At 51.4% G+C, this 24,502-nt stretch overlaps 2 protein-coding genes across 4 annotated transcripts in view; one reads left to right on the top strand and one right to left on the bottom strand.

Moving 5' to 3' along the window:
- The window catches only part of ARHGEF4 (Rho guanine nucleotide exchange factor 4), a 104,626-nt gene extending 80,448 nt beyond the window's left edge, over positions 1-24,178 (top strand). The window contains exons 2-11 of one of the 2 annotated variants that reach the window (XM_019719011.2): positions 4,186-4,325; positions 15,530-15,709; positions 16,763-16,930; positions 17,003-17,182; positions 18,507-18,739; positions 19,044-19,173; positions 20,506-20,637; positions 21,389-21,632; positions 22,377-22,454; positions 22,997-24,178. In XM_019719011.2, coding sequence (XP_019574570.2) covers positions 4,186-4,325; positions 15,530-15,709; positions 16,763-16,930; positions 17,003-17,182; positions 18,507-18,739; positions 19,044-19,173; positions 20,506-20,637; positions 21,389-21,632; positions 22,377-22,454; positions 22,997-23,148 — 1,637 coding nt within the window. In that variant the 3' untranslated portion in view covers positions 23,149-24,178. Of the gene's footprint in view, positions 1-4,185; positions 4,326-11,260; positions 11,401-15,529; positions 15,710-16,762; positions 16,931-17,002; positions 17,183-18,506; positions 18,740-19,043; positions 19,174-20,505; positions 20,638-21,388; positions 21,633-22,376; positions 22,455-22,996 lie in introns of those variants that run through there. The other variant, XM_074325080.1, reaches the window with a different exon arrangement.
- FAM168B (family with sequence similarity 168 member B) overlaps positions 20,121-24,502 on the bottom strand; it is a 42,967-nt gene continuing 38,585 nt past the window's right edge. Inside the window, exon 7 of one of the 2 annotated variants that reach the window (XM_019719016.2) lies at positions 20,121-21,457. The gene's annotated coding sequence lies outside the window, so the exon portion shown is untranslated. The remainder of the gene's footprint in view (positions 21,458-24,502) is intronic. The other variant, XM_074325082.1, reaches the window with a different exon arrangement.

Genomic DNA, 24,502 nt, shown 5'->3' with positions numbered 1-24,502 from the left:
TTGCTGACATAATACCCTGTGGGTCGATGGTGGACCCCATGTTTTGGGGGTGAGGACCCCAACGGCATTCCCTTCATTTTCATATACAAAAAGGAAAAGGGAATCTGATGGTTGGGATGCCCAAGGACAGTTGGGTTCATTGACTCCTCCTTTAAGGCTTTAAACGGTATGTTGTCTTGTTCTCCCCATAAAATTGGGTCAGTGTTGTTGTTCTTTAGTGAAACACACAGAAATTTGTCCATAAGAGAGAGATTTGGGTCAAATTTTGGCAATAACCAACTAGCCCAAGAAAACCTCACAGTTGATACTTAGTTTTGGGTTTTGGAAAATATAGGACACCATGAAGCCTACGTATCTGGATCTAGGTGCAGCTCTTGTTCTGATATCAGATATCCTAAATATCTAACCTGGATTTGGGCAAACTGCAATTTTTCCTTGGCGACCTTATGTCCCTTAAAGCCTAAAAGCTTTAGCAAGTGGATGCTCTCTTCCTGTGAGGAGACTTGGGAGGAAAACCAAAGAAGGTTTTGGTTTCATATATGGGCATTCATTTGCTGGAGTTGAAAATTAAGAATATTAGTGTTTTTTCTTTCAGATGACTCATCTAGGGTGTGAGCAAGCTGATTTGCCAAATTGACCAAGTCTAGAGTGGATATGGCCTCCCATTCCACCCTTGTCCTTTTAACTAAAAGAGAAAGGTCTCAGTTCAGACCGTAAATAAACATAGAGTTCAAAACTGGCCAAGTGGAATCAACATCTGAAGGAAAACCAGAATTTTCTTTGAAAACAATCTGAAGTCAATTATAATTGACATGAACAGGTTCATCAAACTTTTGTGAGTAAGGCTGAATTTTGTTCCAATCACCAGACTTTGGGAAAGCCCTAATTGCCTGATGAAGTTACTTAGCAATTGCCCAAGGCTAATCATATATCAAGTCAGTCTCCTGCTTGTAATCCTAGAGACCTTTCAGGATTTTCCCAATAAGCAGTTTTTATCCAATGCTGAACCTGGCCTTTACTGACGAACAGATGAACTAGCTGATGTGAGTCAGAGAAACCAGGTTAAGTTGGAATGACTATACTAAAATCCTCAGCAAATCTGTGGGGATCCTCAGTTACTTTGGGAAGTTTTTTAACTATGGATCACAGTTCAGCTGTTGTCCAGGGGATATAAGAAATTGGTGATTTACCCTTTAAATCTGCAGAAGGTTTAATTTTAAAGGGACAGGTTCTGATAGGTTCAAAGGAGGAGGAAAATGCCCCAGAGGCAGAGTCTGAGACAAAGGAGATGGGGAGAAGCTTTTGGAGCCATTTGTCTTTCTTTACCCTTTGGTTTGCCTCAGTTAATCTTAAATTTTTATTTTGCAAAAAGGCAATTTTAGACTCTTGGTAATGTTTGGAAGCCTCAAAATAACAATCAAAATAGGTGTTCCATTCAGTTTTGAAAATTTCAGAAACAAGTTGTCCAATTCAATTTTAAGAAAAATAAGTTTGGGGAAGGCAAAAATTCCTCATAATGGCAATTGGTATTCTAAATTACTTTTGGTCAACTCGGTCTATTTAATTAGAATTGTGCATGAGGAAGAACGATGGTTTCTTAACATAAATCTCTAGAGGAAAAGACTAAACAGCCTGCAGGCCAAATATCAGTACAGTTTTACTAGGAAGGTGTTGGTTCCAAAAGGAATTGGACCAAAGGCTGAACAGCACAGTTCCAGTGGAACAGCCAGATATCAGAAGATTCAAGCCAAAGAACCAACTGAATACTCATGGACAAACAGGCCTTAACCAGCAAAGGATGAAGCCTTAAGTTAGATTGCCAAAGGGAGCCTGGAGAGCATCAAAGAGAGTGGAAGCTTGGATCCAGGAGATAGACTTATCCTCAAACTCCAGGGTCAGTGAGGAAGCAGTGAGCTCAGTGGGCTCTGTGGGTACCACACCTTTTTACTCAACAGCTCTCAGGGGTCTTTTTGGATCCCCAAATGAGCCACCAAATAATGTTGACCTTAAACAAATAGGCAGACAGATATTTGCCAGCAAAATGGATTTATTCAGGAACAATAAAGAACTGTATTTGGGACATGTGATATAATGGCAAACCACATGTAAGTCCAGAGAAACAAAGGAGAGGAATGCTCTTTTATGGGCTTGAGAGGGACTGTTGTAAACAAAGAGTCCATTGGAGGAAACTGAAAGTTTCAAGTATAGTGACTTTTCATTGGCAGTCTCCCATTGGCTGAGCTATTACTAGGGAAAGAGGACTCTTTTCTTCCTCCTGCTGAGGTAGTAAAGTAGTATCACTTCCTGTCAGATGCAAGGTGGGGTCAGTAATGTGTCTGTTGGGGTCAGTAATGTGTTGAGTGAGATGTGTGTAAGAGTTCTCTCTTTTAGCCTCCCAAATCCACTTTAAATAAGGTTTCTGTTTATTAATTTTCACAGTGGGAATATTCATACAGAAGTCTAAATTGGTAGAATAGCTTTGGGAAACAGTTTGGTGTCCCTGGGACCCCGGGATGCCACACCTAGGTGTCTATACCCTACAGTGTGACTTCACACCAGGGATTTTGATTTCATGAAAGAGGACAAAAATCTTAAATATTACAATGATTTATGGCCCTCCAGGAGCTACGAAACATAAAAAATACACAGCATATTTGTGGTATTAAAATTGCATCAGGAGGATTAGGAAAACAATGTATAAGAGGCTCTTTAGGGGGCAATAATGAAAAAGATGTTGCAAAACACTGTCTGAGAGAAGCTCTGAGGTCTGTGCCCAGGAGGTGTGTAGTTAGGTCTGGAGCATCACCATTCATACCAGCCATAAGACAAGAAACAGCCCACTGTTCTCCAGCAGTACCATGGATATGGAAAATTTGAAATATTTATAAAATGAGAGACTGTACATCAGAGAGAATGAATCAATCACAGCACATGAGAAGCTGAATTAAAAAAACCAGTCAGAGAAGAAAAGCTACTGGATGGTTCCATTTATATAGGTCAAACCATGAAAAACTCAACAGAAGTAAATGCTGAAACAAAGACAAACACAGGTATGATTTATAAAAAGTTACAAATTTTGGATGTTTCTCTAAAGGAGATAGAAAGGAATAGGATTAGAGTGGAGTAAGCAGAAGGTTGAATTCTAAGGTTCTGGTATTTTTTTAAGCAGGATGATAAGTACCAGGGGTGTTTATTTTATTAATTTTCAAACTATATTTGCATGTACGAGGTCAGACAATTAAGTTCGCATACTCATCCTAGAAAAAGTGCTACATAGCTCATTGCTGAATATCACTCAAAGTACTCCCCTTGGGAAGCTATGCACCGATGCCAGTGCCTAGTCCACCCTTCAAAGCCATTTTGGAACTCTTTTTCTGGAATGGCCATCAGAACAGTCCTCGTATTACCCTTGATGTCCTGAATGTCATCAAAATGTCTTTCTTTCAATATTTCCTTTATCTTCAGGTAAAGAAAGAAGTCATTGGAGGCCAGATCAGGTGAGTAGAGAGGGTGTTCCAATATAGTTATTTGTTTACTGGCTCCCTCACAGACAGTGCCGTGTGAGGTGGTGTGCCTTGTTGTAATGCAAGAGCCATGAATTGTTGGCAAAAAGTTCAGGTCGTCTAACTTTTTCACGCAGCCTTTTCAGCACTTCCAAGTAGTAAACTTGGTTAACTGTCCAATTGGTACAAATTCGTAATGAGTAATCCCTCTGATATCAAAAAAGGTTAGCAACATCATTGCAACAAGTTTGTGAACTTAATTGTCTGACCTCGTATATACTGTATATTTCTTTGGATATACTGTATATATTTCATAATAAATTGTTAACATTTTTCTTAAGGGCCTTAAACTATACCTGGCACATTGATAAATGGTTTTGAGTTGAATTCACCTGGTGGGGACTCTGAGAGTCCTGCTATGGCAGATATTTGTGTTTCCTGATTTACAAAGTTGGTGGGGACTGAACACTAGGTGATTAAAATGATTGGTGTGAAAGTTAACCAGTGTACTCTTTCAACCAGACCACGTTTTTACAGCAAGAATGTTTCAGGTCTTCTCCGTCATCTAGTTTCAGGTCTTCTCCGTCATCTCAAAGAAGGAGTGTTAATCCTGGAAAGGTTTCTGTCCTTTTCTGTGTGTCCCCCTTAACTCCTCTTTACCAGCTCATCTCTCTTCTTCCAGCCATCCCTGATGGAGCTCTGGACATGACCATCTGTGCTGAGGAGACAGGGAGTGAGGAGGACCTGTATGAGGACGTGCACAGCTCCAGCCACCACTACAGCCACTCTGGAGGGGGTGGAGAGCAGCTGGCCATCAATGAGGTAGGGTCAGGGCTGTGTTGGTGAAGGGAGGGCCTGGCCATCAAGGCAACTCCAGTATACTCATGCAGGCCGAGGTGTCCACAGTCTCTGTGTTCTTAGCAGGTGACAATGGCACTGGTGTGCACACAGCAGTTTAGCTGTGGCACTCACTTTAGGATACAGCGTTTACCAGAAGAGCTTGTCCAAATACAGAACTCCCGTGTGCCCTCATAGGGCGTTCAGGGGACCCAGAGTAATGGACACAACATCCAGGACCTATGATATAAGAGTACTGGTCTGTTCTACCAAGTAGCTTCTGTAAAGCCATCCTGGATGTAGAAAGCTCTGCTTGGTAGAGGGAGGCCACTGACCCTCCAACAAGTTGTCTGAGCAGGACTGGGGGCAAAGCAAGTGAAAACTGATTCTTTCCTATTGAGTCCAACAGATCAAAAGTACTTCTGTTGCTTTGACAACTGTGTGCAAGTTACTTTTTTTTTCTTTTTTTTTTTCTGTTCTTACCTACACAGAAGAAATTAGAAATTAGTAAGAAACATCATCTAGGCAGAACTGGTCCCCATACCAAGTTCTCCTTCTGCATTCTCCATGGAGAGAAAAATTTTGAGACCTTGATTCTCCTCCATTTTCTCAGTTGTGCTCCTGTTTCTCCCCTCACCTTTTGTACTTAATTTGGAAGGAGCTGTTGGGCATAACATGGTAGTTCATTGACACAAGCACACATCCATAACACCACGTTCCCCTCCTGGTCAGGGTATGCTGTGAATTTCTCCTTCATTAAAACCATAATCTGACCATCTAGGACCTTGCAGCACCCAGAAGACTTCTTTTTTTTTCCTCAGAAGGGAATCACCTTACAGTTAGCCTTTAATATTCCTGTGAATGAATGGGCTGGTAGGTTTCTCAGAAACCCTTAAGGAATGTGGTGTCCTCATTATCTACTGTACAGATGAGCACAGACTGTCAATGGCCCATGAACTCTTCTTACAGGCCCAGTTCTGAATAACGATTTTTAAAAGTCGTTAAGTAATACTTTCTTCAAAATCCATGATGTGTAAGGAATAAACATCCAACTAATTTGATTTTTCCAATAAAGCCTTTTTTATGTGCTTCTCATAAGCTATTTTAAATGTATTTTAACCGTATTCTAAAATTTTGTCATCTTAAATACCATTCCCAGATAAGGGTTTTGCTTTTCCTTAAAGGCTCTGGCTGCCCTCCCCAGTCTTGGGCCCCAGCCCTGGTGTGAGGCTGGGAGGCAGCAGGTGCAGGGGGGGACCCTGGCTTTGGAACCCCCAGACCTGAAGGGGAGCTCCTCCCTGCCAGAGACCAGTGGGGAGCTGTGAGCAAGTCACCCTCTGAACACTGGTTCACTTACTATAAAATAGGATAACCCCAGGGTTTCATGAGGACTGACTGAAATAATGAATGTAAGCACATGATGGACTCTCAATAAATCTCCAATGATGGAGTAATGACAAAGAATGGACACTAACATAAAGCTTTTGGGGACTCTGAAGAGGTGTGGGCTCATTTGATTGACCATCAGTTCTGCATTGTTAGAGTTCTTGTGTCTGCTTTGTATACTTGTGTCTCCTACCTGGTGGTGAAATTCTTCTGGTCTATCACCTCTTGCTGTTGGTTGCCTATGGGGCTCTGGACAAGTTGTTCATTCTAAGATGCTTTGCACAAGGAAAGCCAAGAGCAGGACTGCTCTAAAAGCACAAATGGACTCTGGAAGAGGGCACCTTTATGAGGGAAATGTAGGTAATTTAGATTATGAATTATATGGCACTATTTTGGCTTGCTTAGAGAATTTATTTCCTGTTTGGTTCAAAAGTCTTTCTGGCATTTGCCATCACTGAGTAGACAGAGTGGTGACACTGTGTTGTATGTTCAGAGTGCTCAGTGCTTTCCAGGGTACCTGTGTTCCCTGGATGCTCGGGTGCCTCTGGGGCAAGGACACATAACATCGCAGAGAAGGACTGCCCAGTGAGGCTAAGGAGCCCCTCCAGGGAGACAGCAAGCTAATACATGCAGACGCTGGGCTCCTGACTTGGCCGCACCTTCCAGGCTGCTCTCTCACATGAGACCCACCAGCACTTCTAGATACTCAAGAAAGCCCAAGAAATTCTGCCCTAAAGGGGGCCGCCCAGCATGAAAGATAGGGCCTGGGTTTGGAGGCTGACCTCCCTGGGTCTGACCTGCATTCTTCCACTGGCTAATGTAGAACATGTGGCAAGTCATTCCCTTCCCAGGGCCTCCGTTTTCTCACTGTGGGTGGATGTGGCACTTGAGCCCCACTGGCAGATGTAGGAAGGTCACTGTGTGTGGCTGTTTGGGGTACTTTGGGTACTGTTACAATTCATAGTCAGCATTAAATAGAAACTCCAAAGAAACATAAAGGGTGATTCTCCATTGACAGGCCTTCCAAGAGCAGTGATGTCCCACTGTGTACTCCCTGACCCCTCTGCCACTCACTGCTGTCTCACACGAATGGCAAGATTTGCTAGGAGTCAATCTGAGTTTTATACTTGGAGATTATGGAAACAACAGATGTCAGACAACAGTCCATACTATATAATATTTGGCTTGCTCTACGATCATATATTCACTTGTAATTGTTTAAGAACATAGGAGTGTTGTGTTCTAAATTGTGACATATTCTTGTTTGTATTGACCTCAGAAGGGGAGACCTCTACTCAATTTGTAAGCAGGAGGGAACCCAAAACATGTGGCCTGAAGAGCAGCAGACACGGGAGAAGAGCAAGGCAATTTTGTGGGTACCTGGGAGTTAGTGTATGTGCCCACACACGTGTGCACATGAAGGTTATGGGGTGTTGTGTGTACGTGTATGTTGTTGAACGCTTAGTATGTGATGGGTAGTATCCCAAGCCCTTGCACACAGCTGTGCGGAAGATCAGGGCTGTTGGGGATGTGGGGCGGGCAATGTGTGTCCATGTGGGCCCCTGTCCTTGGCTGTATATGCCCTGATGAAGGGGAGAAGGGGGCACAATACCTTGTTCATTCTTTACTCCCTGCGCCTAACGTAGGCCTTGCATCTCATGACTGTCCAATCCCTGCAGCATGAGTTAACTGCAGTGCCCAGAAGTGTCCCTTTCTTCTTTCAGCATTGTCTGAAAGCATTGCCTTTTCCAGATGCCCATGACCTGGGCCTATCTGCCCAGTTCCTCGTCCTCCTCCCACCTTTGCCCTGCCTCCAAGGCACCTGGTCTGGGCTGGGCCACCATCCCTATGTCAGGCCTGAGGGCATCCTTAGCCCAAGGACGTGTCTTTGGAAGACATTGTTCCCTTTTCATTTCCACTCAGCCCCCCATCCTAAGTTGTGAGATGGGACCAGAGGAAAGAAGGGTATGTTTCCTGGCCAGCAGGCCTGGGGTCTCCTAATACCCACCTCATTGCCCTGCGGACGGCAGCGTCTTCCCCACGGATAAGCACAGCTGTGTTAAAGGAGGGCACGTGTATGGAGCTGTCTACTCCTTGCATGGCTCTGAAGGTCTTGCTGTGTCCAAGTCCCCTCCAAGTACCTGTGCATAGAGCTTTTTCGATGTCCCTGATCCAGGAGGGTAATGGGGGATTGGGAGCAGCTCCTGAATCATTCTGCCAAGAAGAGATGAAGCTAGAACTACAGGGCAGATAGACATGAAATTTGTCCTCTAACCTGGAGCTTAAAGCATAGAAGGAGCTCTACCAATATCAGGCCAGCATAGCAGGTGGAGGGCAGGGCTGCCCAGCCCACCAGGCCACAGGGCCACCTGCTGTCCTCAGGCTCCCAGCTGCTCCATGGAACACCTGGAGGACACAGGCCAGACACAGGCCTGCTCATGACCGCCACTCTGTGCAGTCATCTGACCTTTGCTTTCAAGCTTTTTTGGCTTTGTTTTTGGTCATGAAATACACACTAAAAGGCTATTGCCACTGTCTTCCCTGTGATACCCCCCGTAGATCACCAGAATTTGAAGGCCAGGGACAGGGTGGAGGCCACCTCTCAGTCCTTAGGCCTGGCCCCAGTTCAGAAGTTCTTCTGCCACGTTAAACCCTCCCCAGGCTGTTCAGCTGCACAGGGGACAGAGGACTATCCCAGAACTGGGCCATGGCCGAAGCCCTAAAATATACCCCTGGAGCCAGCACAGCAGCAGGCAGGATGCAGCAGACCCACGTGCTCAGCACTGCGCTAACCGGCAGGTCCCAGAACTGCCCTGCCCAGGGACCTGAGCATGCATAGGCCTCTGTGCCTTCCTTCCTGGCTGTCTGAGCTCTCTGGAACCACAGGGACGCCAAGAAACATTAGATCCAAGTCCACACCCCACTAAAGGACTTGTCACACAGTCTTACAGAGAAGTGCTGGGATTTGGGGTGACTGGGAACTGCCTTCTGTTCCTTCCGAAAGCTTAATGGGCCTACTTTTCAGAAGAACTAGACAGTAACAGAAGGAAGAATATTTCCCCCGAACCAGACGGAACTTTCAGGTCTGAGTGGGGAGACAGCCTTTCTGGACACATTCCCAGCCCTCCTCTGCCACACACACAGGTATCCACACACACATACATCACACATCCACTTGGGGTCTTCAGCAGGATGGTGATACCCACAGGTGCACTCATCTGTACTCACTCACTGCATGCAGTGCTGGCACACACACGGAAATGTGAACATACAGAGATAATGTCACCTAGTGTGAAGACCCACCCTCTGTATACAATCCATGGCACCTCCTGCCCCAGGAGACGCAGTGCTGAGCATGGAGCCTTGAAATCCTTTCCCATTTCTGATCTACCAGAGGATCATGGTGACTGTGACAGAGCTCTCCATTGTGGATGGAATGAGAGACACCTACACATGACCTTTGAACCCTACAGGGTTAAGGTTGCGGGCTCTGTCAGTGAGGCAGTAGAAACCCTGTTTTAAAGCTGTTGAATCATGAACAGAAGAATGAAATGCTGTCCTTATCATATAGGAAAATCAACTCAAAATGAATTAAAAATTTAGGCATAAGACCTGAAACCAAAAACTTACTAGAAGAAAATGGGGAAAGCTTCTTGACATTGGTCTAGGCAGTGATTTTTTTTGGATATGATACAACAAGCACAGGCAACAAAAGCAAAAATAGACAAGTGGGATTGCATCAAACTAAAACACCTCTGCACAGCAAAGGAAACAAAAGAATGAAAAGGCAACCTGTGGAATCGAAGAATGTATTTGCAAACCACATATCTAAAAAATGGTTATATCCAAAATATGTAAGTAACTCATACAACTCAATAGCAAAAAATCCAATCTAAAAATGGGCAAAAAGACCTAAATAGACATTTCTCAAAAGAAGACATACAAATGGCTAAAAAGTACATGAAAAGATGCTCACCATCATGAATCATCAGGGAAATGTAAATCAAAACCATAATGAGGTCACCTCACACCTGTTAGAATGGCTATCATCAAAAAGATAAAAGAGAAGGATGTGCACTGTTGGAATGTAAATTGGTGTAGCTGCTGTGGAAAACAGTATGGAGATTCCTCAAAAAATTAAAACCAGAACTACCATGTGATCCCACAATCCCACTGCTGGGTATTTATTTGCCCAAAGGAAGTGAAATCAGGATGTTAAAGAGCTGTCTGCACCCCCGTGTTCATTACAGCATTACTAACAACAGCCAAGATACAGAAACAACATAGATGGATAAAGAAAAAGTGGTACATGTGTACAATGGGATATTATTCAGCCTTAAACAGAAAAGGAAAGATGGAACTCCTGCCCATTTACTACAACACGGATGGAGCTGGAGGACATTATGCTAAGCAAAATAAGCCAGATTTATAAAGACCAATACTGTATGTCCTCACTTATATGTGGAATCTAATAGTCAAACTCAGAAGCGGAGAGTAGAATGCTGGTTGCCAGGGACTGGAGGAGGGGGAAATGGGAAGATGATGGTCAGAGTGTACAAAGTTACGTGTGATGAGTAAGTTCTGGAGATTTAATGTACAGACAGCATGGTGACTATAGTTAACAGTACTGTATTGTACACTTGAAATTTTCTAAGAGGATAGATGTTAAGTATTGTCATCACACACCTAAAACGATAACTATGTGAGGTGATGGATATGATAATTAGCTTGATTATGAGTATTTCACAATGTGTACATATATCAAAATATCAAGCTGTACACTTTAAATATATACAATTTTTATTTGTCAATTATACCTCAATAAAATTGGGGGTAGAGAGTAGTTAACAGCTAAAGAAGCCAGCTGCTTTCCTACAGGAACAAAATCTGCTCTAATATGCAAGGTCAGTAAGGAGAGACCCAGAATCAGGTTCTTCCTTGAGTGCCTCAGCGTGGATCAGCCTCGGTCTGTCCAGAGTTCAAATCCTGGCTCCACCATCCCTGTAGTCCTGTGTGATTTTATGACGGCACAGATTCCCTGGTCTTTCAGAGCTGCATTTACTCGTCTGTGAAGTGGGGGCCAAGAGCAGTTCTTGGTGTTAGGAATCAGAACCCCTGGCCCATTCCCACGGCTCGGTATGCAAGGTTCCACGACACACCGAGAGCACCGGTGGTCATCTGTGCACTAGGCCGTCCAGGGGCAAGCACCGCCGAGTCGGCGGCGCGGAGGTTCCCTGAGCCGTTCCACCAAGGCGCCAAGGGCAGAGCGCCTAGCTCGCTTGAACCCCGGTGACCCGCCCGGCTCGCCCCGCCTCGGTGCTGGGCTGCGGACTGGGAGCCTTGGCGCGCACGTGCGGGATGCGCGGGAGAAGCCGGCCGGGAGAGCCGCGGCTCCGCCCCTCCGGGCGCTGCCGGCCCTGCTCGCGCCCCTGAGCCGCGCGATCTCCGGGCGCGAAGCTGAGGTGGCGCGCTATGGCCAGGGTCCCGCCGGCCCGGCGCCGCCCCGCGGCCCCCGGGAGCGCCCTGCGCGCCGTGTTGCGCTGCAACCTGCCCCCCGGCGCCCAGCGCGTGGTGGTCTTCGTTGTGCTGGCGCTCCTCGTCCTCATCAACGTCGTGCTAGTCTTCCTGCTGGCCTTCCGCTGACCGCCCAGCCTGGTGCTGCGAGCTCCTCTCGGTGAGTGGCGCAATCCTCCGCGCCGGGGGTCTTTCCTTCCAGCCCCGCCCAGCGGTGTCCGCCCGCTCCCAGTGCAGTGACCCGAGGTGAAGCGGTGGCCCGCGCGCCCCATACCGACGCCGACCTGGGGAGGTATCCCCTTCCCGCCTGGGGGTGCTGTCGTGCGGCGACTCGGGGCACGGTGACACATGTGCCAGCAGATCCCTCCGTGTGTGTGTGTGTGTGTGTGTGTGTGTGTGTGTGTGTGTGTGTGTGAGAGAGAGAGAGAGAGAGAGAGAGAGAGAGACTAAAATGGCGCATCTCTGTGGGTGACTGGAGATGCGGATGCAGCTGTGGCCTTGCCTCTGCGGTTGTCTGGAAACTGCTCATGTGATCGCGCTGTGAGCAGAACTGGACTTGCATTTCTGTGTGGGTTTCAGAGATGTGTGTGGAAGATGAGCAGGCTCCTCAGCAAATCAGCTGCCTTTCCCATTTTGTGTCTTGGGTGTCTCAGTTACAGACAGAGCCCGCCTTGCAGGTGGCACTTTGAGCAGCCCCCAACCCTGGCTGCACAAGGGCCTGGGGAGCCCAGTTCGCAGACTGTCCGTTGGAATTCTCCACCAGCTCTCCTGTGTGAGAGATGAGGTGGAGCAGGGTGGGAAGGGTGGTGGTGGTCATCAGGGGGCACTTGGAGGCAGAGCTGGTTTTCCCAGGCCTGTCAAGTTTTCAGGGGCACAGAAGGGGTTGCTGCACCTTGCCCCTGGTTTGTCTTGAACTTGCTCTTCCACTAGGACAGTCTCCCACCTGCCCCCACATAAACACCCGAGACCTCAGAGCCAGTTTCTGCTCCCCACTGCCTGGCCGAGTGAACCATAACCCTCGCCCCTTGGCCTGTGGGGAGTGAGTCTTGGCTTCTGTGTCGCTGCACCTTGGACAGAGCGGCCTTGAACGACCCCTGCCCAGAACCCCCCCCCCCCCAAGTGTGCACCCTGCCAGCATCTGGGCTGTTCTGAAGGTAGAATGTGTCTGTGGCCTGTGGAGCTGCATTGTCCTGGTGATATCACAATAAAAAGTTAAAGTCATTGCTGTAACTCATCAGTGCCTCCCATGTGGATCTGTCCGAGAGCTTTGTGACCTAGCTGGAGCATTGTTACTGTGGGCATCGATGAGGACCGAGGCACAGGGACATCAGGGGAGTCGTTCACGGCTGTGTGCCTATCAAGTGCGTCTTGGCACTGGCATGGTGCTGGGACAAGGAAGTGACAAAGGCAACCAACCCTGCCCCCCTGCCCCCCCCCCACGGCTTCCTGGTGACTGGGCAGGACAGCTATGGGAGGTCTGTCCATAAAGGTGTAGGGAACCTTAGTCCCTTTGGGAATCCCTGCCTCTGTCCCACATCTGTGCCCTTCCCTGCAGCTATGTAGGAAACCACCTGCAAGGGCTGGCAGAATAAAGCAGGGGGAGGAGGCACTGGTCCATACAAGAGGGGCTTTAGCTCAGGGCTCATTTGAGGGAAGTTGGGACAGGGGGAGATAGATGCCTGTCCTGGTTAATACCAGGTGGGAACAACCTGGGAAGGGAAACAGTGCACAGCCGGGCAGTGTGGGGTGTATCAGCATTCTTCCTCCTGCCTGGGCTCCAGCAATGAGGGCAGCCTCCATGCCATCCTAGAGACCTGTGTGTGCAGCTGGTGTGAACTGAAGGTGGACAGAATCCACAACCTGTTCTCAGGAGATCAAAGTGTAGCATCCAGTAGAGGGCTGGAGGTTGCATGTCAGGGGCTTTTCCAGGATCAAAACCACAAAGCTTAAACATGAAGTTTTGTTCCCTTCTGGAGCCAAACCTCAGCTTACCCGAGAAGCTCCAAGAGTGAACCTTTCCATTGTCTCAGTAACTCATCACTAAAAACATACAAGTCATCCTGATGCATACACATACTCACCTGAGGTCACATGCGCCCTCTGTCCTGAGCCTCATGCTAACCCCGTGATCACATGTACCTCACGCTCACTTGTGGCCACATGTGCCCTGTATCCTGATGCTGAAGTCACTTGTGCTTATACACCCTCTGTGCTGAGGCTCACATGCACCCATGGTCACTGCCCCTGAAGGCATTCTCATTGGCTCACCCAGGCCACCTTTGAGTCCTCTGCTTTTTTCTTGTCCTCAAATCAGAGCCCCCACGGTGTGGTGTGGTGGCCTGCTTGTGTGCAGTGTGCACTACTGAGCTGCCCCACTGGTGTCTGCTACCTACATGCAGCAGCCCGGCTCCTCTCCTGTCACCTCGCTGAATCCTTTTGTCTTACCCTGTCCGTATTGCAGCAAGGAGCTCATGATCCTGGGGTCAGGCCTATCTGCAGAAGAGAACATGCCGATAGTAGGTCTTTTTAGCTGGGTGAGCAGTGGCCCCTCGAGGAGACTTGCAGCCCTAGGAATAGCCCAGTGCTCTGTACCCGGGGTCTCTGGGTAGACATCAGGACTCGGCAGCTCCTGAGCTATGCTGCATATGAGAATAGGTGTACATACCAGGCTGTGGATTGTCCTGAAAAGTGTTTTGATCAGGGTTTGGAGCAGATTTTACCCCCAGAATACATGAAGAACTGGTAGTTTCTGAACGGGCCTGCTGAGGCCCTGTCTGGAGGAAAGGCTCAGTCTGATAGGCTCCTGTGTCCAGGTGGCCCACCCACCCCTCACCCTCCGCATTCAAGGCACAGTGGACACCTGTTAGACAGTGACTGGAACTTACTCAGGTGGAGACCCAACCAGTCCCGCTCAGCCCTGCTTGTACCCAGTTTTGATGTGAGGGTGAGCATGCACACTGCCTGGGAGACCCAGGGAGGCCCCACTGGGCCTGAAGCCAAGTAGGGAGCAGGCCAAGCAACTCAGTGCAGAGACCCTGTCAGGTGATGCCTGAGGCCCCGAGTGCTTAAAGAGCCAGCCCGTGGCTGTGACAATCAGAGCCACACTTGGTCCCAGCAGAGAGGGGCATGGACCTCACCTCCCATGCAGTCCTTAGCCCACCCCTCGCCCCCATCTTGCCCTAAGTCCTCCCCAGAGTCATTCGTCATTCGAAGAGCAGAAACTGAGCCCACATTCCAGGAAAGCAGGTGTCAGTCCAGTGGTAAATGGAGCTGGAAGCGTGAGGACTGCCTGCGAGGGTTCAGTCTCTCTGCCTCTCAGAGAGGTAATGTGAGGTGCCTGTATGCCTTCTGGACCTCCTGATGTGAGGTCCACAGCCATGCAGGGCGATGGATCCATGCCAGTTAATTTCAGCAGCGAGAAATTAAAGGCTGTCAGCCGGGTATAAAGTGGTTGACTTGGTAGCCAAGTGCACAAGAGCAGCCCTGAGGTATCTATTACCAAAGTAGCAGCTGCGAGATGTACCTACCTCTCCTAGAACTAGGGAATCAAGGAAGGGGGATTGGAATAATTAGAACTTAGAATGCTGTGGGGTTGGGACCTAGAACTCTGAGGAGGGTTACTACCCAGCGGCTGATTCGGGGGAGGTGGGATGCTGTGGGACTGGTTCTGCAAGTGTTCAAAAAAATACTGCAAACTGGATCCAGCTACTGCAGTGGCTGGGCACCTCTGCACCTGGGTGAAGCAGCATTGTTCCTTGTCAGGGGACCACAAAGGTACTACAAGTCCACAAAAAGCCAGCAGGAAGGAAGGAGCAAGCTCCTTCTCTCCCAGCTTTGTGGTCCCCTCTAATGCCACATTAGGAGAATCTAAGAGGGAGTCCCTGGCACAGCACAAAGGCAGCTTGCAGTGCCTTAGTCCCAGTGTCGCAGAGCAGAGCAGAGACGATGGGTGGAGCTGAGAGGCAATAGATAGTTTAATCACTGGCCCGATGGGGATGGGAGTGAGCAAGATGCTTGACCCTCAAATTCCGTGGCTCACCAAGATCCTAATGGTTAAGTTCACTTCAGGCTTCATAAGCCCTGCCAGTCTAGACATGACCAGGGCATAGCCCTGTCTCCAAAAAGCAGTTGCCTCAGAGGAAGACTCCGTCTGCTCCTCTGTAACATGTTAGGATCCCCTCTTCCCAGGGCTGCTGAGGGGTGGGGGGCAGAGGCCGAGAGCCTGCCCCCCGAGGAGGGCCATGGCAGCCTTACTGCATTGACCTGCCTGTCCATGGCTCTTTCCACAGCTCATCAGCGATGGCAGTGTGGTGTGTGCTGAAGCACTCTGGGACCATGTCACCATGGATGACCAGGAATTGGGCTTCAAAGCTGGGGATGTCATCGAAGTAATGGATGCCACCAACAGAGAATGGTGGTGGGGCCGTGTCGCTGATGGCGAGGGCTGGTTTCCAGCCAGCTTCGTGCGGGTATGACACCGGCCTGAGGTTCTCCCAGGCCCCTGAAGAGCCAACTGGCTCTGCTCAGAAACAGGAGCCTGAGACTGCTCTGGGGCCCGAGGTGCCAGGCGTGGACCTCCCCCTTGCAGGCTGTTAGTTGGGTGGGTGGATGTCAGGAAGGCCCGCCCAGGGAGCTGTGGCAGCTTTCCTCCTCCTGCAGAGCCACCAACTCCCACCCCTGCTCCCACCGCTCCCTCCAGGGGGCCCTCAGTAGTCAGAGAGGAATGGGTCAGAAATGAAGGTGTGTGGATCTCCAGGGAACCTGCATGTCCAAACACCACTAACAACTTGCTTTACCAGGCGTTTATTAAGTGCCTTGCAGGGCGTTCACCTGCATCCTCTCAGTTACAACTTTCACAGCAGCCCTGGGAGCTGGGGACCTCACTTACACCTGAGGAAACTGAGCCTAGGACAAGTTAAGTCTTTATCCCAAGAGATCACAGGGAGGGGACCCAGCTCCTACCTAAGGAGGCCTTTGGTCTCCAAGGAAGAGTTCAGGTTCATACCACAAGGCCAGGCAGAGGGCAAGGCAGAGGGGAATGGGGGAGGGGGGGCTCGGGAGGGGGGCAGGCCCTGGAGTTTAGTTTGTTGCTTCTCCTGAGCAGACCCCCTAGATAATCTGCCTGCTCTGCACCCCAAGCCTTTCCTAGTTATGGGTCAGAAAGCTGGCAAAGCCACCACCCACTTTCCTCAGGGCCCCTAGAGAGCCCAGTGGAGTGGGCGCGGGTTAAGAAACTAGAGTAAGTATCCGCTCTGTTCCCAGCACTGCACCCAGCACTAGCAGAGTGTAAGCAGAGGAGGAGGTGCCCGGAGTCCTCAGAGGACAGGGTTGTGGGCGCAAATGAAACTGACAGCGGCAGGGGTCATCGAACCTGTTGTCCCCCTGTCCAGATGAGCATTGTTCGGGGGGAGGGCAGCTTCAGGGCCTGCCCAGGACCCTGTACGCCTTTTGGGCTCTCTGAGCCCCAGTTCCACGGCGCTGCCACAAGGATGCGGGGTGCTGACCCGCCACATCGCCTGCAGCTGCGGGTGAACCAGGACGAGCCCTCCAACAACGAGGCCGGGGATGGCGGGGCGGAGGACGGCGGGGCCGAGGCACAGAGCAGCAGGGACCAGATGCGCACCAATGTCATCAACGAGATCCTCAGCACCGAAAGGGACTACATCAAGCACCTGCGCGACGTCTGCGAGGTGAGGCCGGCCGCGCGGTGGGGGTTGGGGCGGGGTCCAGAGGGGATCTGACTGCCCCGCCCCTGTCCCCAGGGCTACATCAGGCAGTGTCACAGGCGCGCCGACATGTTCAGCGAGGAGCAGCTGCGCACCATCTTCGGGAACATCGAGGACATCTACCGGTGCCAGAAGGCCTTCGTGACGGCGCTGGAGCAGAAGTTCAACAGGGAGCGACCCCACCTGAGCGAGCTGGGCGCCTGCTTCCTGGAGCACGTGAGCCTGCCACCGGGAACCTGCTCCTGGCCCTGCCCGCCCACCTCCGCCCGCTGGGTGTTCCTTTGCCCCCACAACCCACCACTGCCCCCAGGCCCCAGCCCACAAGATGGCTCGGAAGTCGCTCTGGCTAGGCACCCTGCTTCTCTTTTGCTAGACACTTCTAGGTCCTACCTCTCACCATTCAACACTGTTTTGGAAGGGTGTCTGCTTCTGTGGCGGACAAAGCAAGTCATAGAAGGCTCCTTGGAACAGGGTGCCTGGGCTCAGCCCCAGAAGGATCTCCTTGGGCCAGAATAGAGGGCGGAGGTAGGCTGGGCTGCCGGTCGAACTCCCTAGGGGCTGTTTGTTCATAGCTGATTCTGGGGTTCTTCACACAGTGAACAAGCTGAAATTTATGTGTAATTGACAGTGTACTTCCACCCCAGATGCAGGCTGACATTTAGCCAAGGTTCACGGGCCTGGTTTGGGTTAGAGGGACTCTGCCTGGCCTGGCCGGACAGGGAAGGCATCCTTTCCCTGTGACAGTTGTGGGGTTAAGCAGGATGCCAAGCCTGCCCATCAGAGACAATGTGTGCTCCTTCCCGGCTGCTGCCAGTGAGGGCTGGGAGCGCTCTGCTACCTCTCTTCAGTGGCAGGAGAACTGGGAAGGGAGGCCTTGGTCTGTCCACACACAGGAGTGGATGGTGGGTCTCAGCACTGAGTGAATGTGGGGTTGGAGTCGTTATTCAGCAGGCAGAGCTGTGACTGAGTGAACAACGGGAACAGGCACTTTATGGACATCGCCTAGTGCGACCATCACAGCAAGCCACCACCAGCCAGCAGCTGCTACCCTCCTTGCTCACCTAAGGTCACTAAATAGCAGACCTGGTAGACAAAGCTAAAAAAAAAAGGCCAGAACTTTGTGCAGAAGCAGGACACTGGGCAGAGGATGAAAATCCGGAAGCACAGCCATGGCCCCTGGCATCATTCTCTCTCTCTTCTCTCTTCTCTTCCCTCACTCTCCCATTTTTGGCCTTGATAGCCCTTCTTTATTAGAATTACTGATTTCATCCAAAAAATATGTTTTGACTGATACACAGTTAAAAATACTCGCCGAGGGCCCTGCTGAAGAAGCTGGTGGTGACGGGTTCGCATATTGCCAGTTTTCAGAGGTCTTTTACGTCCCTGGGTGTGATTCCCATAGCTTGTGCCAGAGCAGTAGGTGGACGGCTGAGCCCAGCTGCGGAAGGAAATGCAGAGGCTTCCACTCCCTCCCTCTGCACACAGGTAGGGTTGCCTGGGGGAGGAGACAGCCATCCTAACATCCAACTGTGCCCCCCAGCAAGCCAACTTCCAGATCTACTCGGAGTATTGCAACAACTACCCCAATGCCTGCATGGAGCTCTCCAGGCTCAGCAAGCTCAGCAAGTACCTGTACTTCTTCGAAGCATGCCGGCTGCTCCAGAAGATGATTGACATCTCCCTAGACGGCTTCCTGCTGACTCCCGTGCAGAAGATCTGCAAGTACCCTCTGCAGCTGGCTGAGCTGCTCAAGTACACGCACCCCCAACATAGGTAGGAGGCATGGCAGGGCCGGGGTGCCGCGGCCTGAGCCTCCTCATGCCTGGAGTCTGCCTGTTTGTTCAGTGCTCCTAGTGTAGTGCAGGCAGTGCGGCAACAGAGTAAAACCATCCCTGCTCTCGAGAGCTACCAGTGGGCTGAGGGCTATACGTTCTGCTCTGTGCCACCTTTATGGAGAAGATGGTGGTGTGCATTGAAAGGCCCAGGGCACAGCCCCAGAGCAAAGCAGCTGGGGGCAGGGTTGGGGGCAGGGGCTCCAGGAGGCTCCCAGCCCTTGTGCATCTCTGTTCTGCCCCAGGGATTTCAAGGATGTGGAAGCTGCCTTACATGCCATGAAGAATGTGGCCCGGCTCATCAACGAACGGAAACGGAGACTTGAGAACATTGACAAAATCGCTCAGTGGCAGAGCTCCATCGAGGACTGGGAGGTGAGAGAGCCCAACACCCCAGCTTGACGACTTGCTTTAAAATTATACTTGCCCCTGAAAATCCTAGGAGGGAGCTGGGGAAACGTGAGTTGGTGTTAGAAAAGCGGGTTCCCTGCATGGGTGACCCACCTGAGCATGGAGCCCAGTCCCTTGGTGCTGCCTCCCAGAGCAGGCCTGGTGGCCTCTTTCCGAGTGAAGAGTGTGTGTGTGTGTGTGTGTGGGGGGGGGGGCGCTGACCCTGTTACACAGCCACAGAGGGAAGTCCCATGCTGTTCCCAGTGCAGCCAGCCAGCCCAGCAGGAGCTGTTCCTCTGCTCATAAGAGACAGGCCACATCCCCAAAAAGATCACTACTGATCAGTCTCTTGGTTCCGTTTTCCTTGCTTGCACAGTCCCCTTGTACCCAGCAGTCTTGCATTATCAGGCAGCGTGGAGGCCTGAACTAATGGTGATATTCGTGTGCTCCAGGGACATCCCTGTAGAAAATGTTATAAAAATACATATTCCTGAAAATATGGAATTAGACTCCCTGTGGGTTTTGGGTTTTGTCTTCCTGGAGATTGGTTCTGAGGCCCAGCCCTGGCTAAGGACCCCTGCACCCTAATTTGTCTCAAACTGAAAGGCTGCCAACAACTCCTGGCTGTGGTTTGCATTTTCCAGGAGGAACACCAAGGGGGCAGGTCTTAGCCTGAAAGTGTGAAGTCTGAGGATGGGACTTCAGGTACTAAACACATTTCGCTGGGAACAAGGTGGTCTTTTAAAGGAACCCCCTATAAGACCAGCCTCAGAGGTGACCGCCAGCCAGGTCTAATTATTGTCTTGGACAGCACCATCCAATTGAATTATCATGTGAGCCAAATGGGGAATTTTATGTTAAAAAAGAAAAAATGAAACATATATTTAACATATCCAAAATATCATTTCAACACGTAATTAACATAAATATCATTAGTGAACTACTTCGCATTCTTTATTTCATAGTAAGGTTTTAGAATCGGTGTGTATTTTACTTACATGACATCTCAATAGGGATTAGCCACATTTCGCTTGCTCACGCCACTGGCTGCCATGGAGCCCCATTTTGCAGAACCAGCCAACTCACAGGTCAAACCACCTTTCTACTCCCCACCTCACTGCCCCCTCCACTTCCTTGGCCTTCATGAGAAGCCCCTCCCTCTGTGGCCTGCTGCTTGCCGCAAACCCTGGCCCAGTGGGACCGTAACCAGTCGCAAGCACCCACGCCCAACAATGCAGGCAAGGCGCAGAGCCCGAGGGGCTTCGTCTCAGCCCCAGGTGGGGCACTCAGCTCATGGCTATCCTTGGGGTCCCCCAGGGGGAAGATCTCCTGGTCAGGAGCTCAGAACTCATCTACTCGGGGGAGCTGACTCGTGTTACACAGCCACAAGCCAAGAGCCAGCAGAGGATGTTTTTTCTCTTTGACCACCAGCTCATCTACTGTAAGAAGGTACCAGAGTCACTCTTCCCTGCTGGATGAACTGTTTAGAGCAGGAATGGAGAGAGTGAAGCTGAGAGCTGGGAGCAGCTGCCCAGAGCAAACGTGCCACACACAGGCGGTTCCTCTCCTAGGAGCCCCGAGTATAGCAGGCCCTTCCTGGTCAGGCCCTGAGGGCCAGGATGAAGGTGGCTTTCTGCAGTGAGCCTAGGTAGGCCAGGGACCAGGGGGCCAGACCAGGTTGTGCTGCTGAGCACACCCTCCTTCCTGACCTAGCCTACCTGCTTCTCCAGCCACCTCTCCTCTTCCTCCAAACCTCATTTTCCGCTCCCCACGCCTGGGGTCCTCTGCTCCAGCAGCCTCCTTGCTTCCTCTGTGCTGCGAGCGTCTCCTCCTCTTCCCAAAATGGCCCAGTGGCCCTGTCCAGAAGCCCTCCTGACCACTAGCTCTGGGCCTGGCCCTGGTGTACTTGGTGCTCTTCTCTGCTGTGCGCTTAGCCCAGGCCCACCAACTGTTTCATGCAGGTGCCTTAAAGACCCCCAGGCCAGCCCATGATTTAGCTGGAGGAGCAAGGCTCCTCATCCTAGGTCTGGCAGTTGGGGTCCACACCAGGCTCGCTCAGCCCTCGTGAGCTCATCATCTGCTGGGGAGGGGGGTGCAGCAGAGGGTGAGGCAGGGCCTTGGGTGCGTCAGGAGGGCGGAGCAGAGGCCAGGGAGGGCCCTGCCAAGCAGGCTAGCCGGCAGCTCCCGGTGTCTGTGGCAGGACCTTCTCCGCCGGGATGTGCTGTACTACAAGGGCCGAGTGGACATGGACGGCCTGGAGGTACTGGACCTAGAGGACAAGAAGGACAGAGACCTCCATGTGAGCATCAGGAATGCCTTCCTGCTGCAGTGTGGCACCACGGGGGAGAGCCACCTGCTGTGTGCCCGGAAGCCAGTGCAGAAGCAGCGCTGGCTCAAGGCCTTCGCCAGGGAGAAGGAGCACGTGCGGCTGGACCAGGAGACAGGTGCGCGACCCACCCCCAGCTCCGCTCCGCTGTGAGGGCCCACAAGGCCTGCTCGTCCCTGAATACAAGGGGGTCAGGAAAACCGGACTGGGACTGCCCAGTGCCTCAGGTTTGGCAAGGCTCCAGACCACCACTTGGGTTCAGGCTCTGGGCATGGGTCTGCTGGCCTGTTGGGGATTGCTTCCACCTCACACGCATACGTGCATGCACATTCCAGAGCGGTGGGCCCTCTGTTCAGCTGCAGAGACTTAGGAGAGCCCCTTTCCAGCACAAGCCCTGGGTGAACACTGGAGCAGGAGGTGGGACTGGCCTCCAGAAGCCTGTCCTGTCCCCACATGAGCAGGGCACCTCTCCACTGCATCCCCTACTGTCCATTTATCCCTGGGCCTCATACTGAGCAGTGACCAGGCTGGCTCCTGGCCTGGGAAAAAGCCTCCACCACAGTGGGGAGAGGGGACACTAGCCACTGGACATGTTGGGGATCAGATGAGAGATATAGGGAAGGGCAAGGGAGCATGTGGGGAGGGCCTCCGAGATGGGCCAGAGCACCGCCTCTGATTAGGGGCTGAGCTGGACAGTCCCTACAGCAGGATGGGCCCCAAGCTCCGTGGGAGGTTCAGGGGACAGGGGCCAGTGCCAGCGCTAGGAAGCACAGGACGAGAAGCCCATGGGCCAGGGACGAGGAAGAAAGGCATCCAAGTCATCCCAGGGAAGCCAGGGTCCCGTTTGTGCCCTTCCCTCCAGGCTTCTTCATTACTGAGCTGCAGAGGAAGCAGGCCATGATGAATGCCAGCAGGCAGCAGGCAGCTTGGAAGCCCAAAGGTAAGGGGTGGTGGTCCCACGTCCATCCATGGCAGCCCGGCCCGAGCCACCATCGAACCCTTCTCTGACCCACAAAGCCAAGTAGGCTAACACCTGGGTCCTTAGTTACCCACTGCCTTTTGCAGGAGGAGTTTGTTCCCAAAGGTTGGTGATAAGGAGTCACCAGTGATGAAACTTGTGTCAGTCCACAGTTGAGATTCTCTTTCGATCCCCTCAGACCCCTCAGAGCAGCACCATTAGTGTATCTTACTTCCCCCGGCAGGCCTGCTTTCTGGCGGGCATCTCAGAATCACCTAGCAAAGAGCTCAAACCCCATTCCTAGAGACATGGCCAAGCCTTGCCTTGGAGAAATGTCAGGGCCCACATCTTCCCAGGCCCCTGGGTGTGGGCAGCCCCACAGGAAGCAAGCTCCCTACCGTGGGGTCTGAGACAGGGCCATGGGAAAGGCCCCATGCCACACCCCACAGCAAAGGACGCCACTGTGCCCTGTGCCACCAGCTCCCTAGGCACCTCCATAACTCCTGCTCTTTTCTCTTAACCAGCCCTTGGCCGGCCCTACTACCTGACACGCCAGAAGCACCCAGCACTACCTGCCAGCCTGCCCCAGCAACAGGTCTTGGTGCTGGCAGAGCCCAAGCAGAAGCCATCCACCTTCTGGCACAGCATTAGCCGGCTGGCACCCTTCCGTAAATGAACCCACACCCCCCAACAGCACATCTGGACCTGCCCTGCCAGTGCGCCTCCAGCTGCCCTCCGCAAGACGCACCCACAGCAACTGGCCCTTCTCTGCCTATCCTGCAAACTGGAAGTGAGCAGGGCTGAGCAAGGGAGGGGCTCGCTGGCAGCAGTATGTGCCAGGTTCTGCAGCCCTGCGCGTAGCTCTTCCCCACTACTGGTACACTGAAGACACCAAATGAACAGGTGGGAGCCCCACAGCACAGGGACCTTCCACAACCCTCTCTGGACCTTTGTGGGGCCTCCTGGGAGCCACAGCTCAGAAACTCCAGCCAGGTGCACGTGTGTGAGCAGACCGGCCACTTGAGACCGTCTTCTGTGGACATCATCCCTCCACCTCCTCCTCCTCTGGGCAGGAGGCCAACTGCTTTGCACCATTTGGAAAGTTGGGCTATGTGCCCCTCTACGCTCCAATTCTCCTTGCAGGCCAACTGATAGTAGCAGCTGGCATACCTAGAGGGTGGCAACCAGGAATTCTGTGTACAGTATCTGGCCCCTGAGGCCCCCGTTTTACCTTCTAGTCCCTCTCTAGACACTCCTGGCTGCTGGACACCTTCACTAGTGATGTGTTTATAGTGGAAAGAAAGAACATAATCAGCTGCATACTTCCATCAGGGTTGTAACCAGGCTATATGTAGCTGTGTTGACTCCAGAACCTGGTACCGGTTTTTTGTTCTGATTTTGTTTTCCTAACAATGGAGAAAAATAATTGTTAGTGATACAAGAAGATTGCCTTACCCTAAATGGACGTGAGAAGCCATAAGGACTAAGTTCTGGCCCAGCACCCAGGACTGACCCAGAAGGCCAGTGGGCATGTGGGCTGGAGGGAAGCCCACACCTTCCAGGAGGGGGCACCTGTGAGTGGGGCCTGGGCCTGGCTTCCGGGTGTGGAGCAGAGCAGGAATTCAGCAGCACGTAGTCACTTGTGCACTATTACCTTCTCTATGCCAGAAACTACATTTAATTTCATAAAGAAATATGAAAACCTGGTTGCCAGCCCATTTTCTGTTGGTGTCTGCATTTTCTTCTCTGTATGCCTACCCTTCCATGTCTGCACCAGGCCTTCACTTACCCAAGAGGACAGAGCCCAGTAGTGCCCAGAGGTGTGGTGAGGGCTCACCTACTTGAGACCATGCCTCAGGGCTTTGATGGACAGGCTGAGGTGGCCAGGCTAAGTGCCTCTAAGAGAAAGCATGGGGCCTGGGATCTGTCCAGGTGTGGGCTACAGCTGGCTCAGGCCCTCCCTCCTCCTAGGGCCCGGAAGCCCACACCTTCCCTGACTGCTCCGTCTGCTGAACTAAAGTTAGCAAATG

Source organism: Rhinolophus sinicus, linkage group LG02 (assembly GCF_036562045.2).
Source record: "Rhinolophus sinicus isolate RSC01 linkage group LG02, ASM3656204v1, whole genome shotgun sequence".
NCBI lineage: Eukaryota > Metazoa > Chordata > Mammalia > Chiroptera > Rhinolophidae > Rhinolophus > Rhinolophus sinicus.
This window is presented reverse-complemented; position numbering and strand designations above follow the sequence as displayed.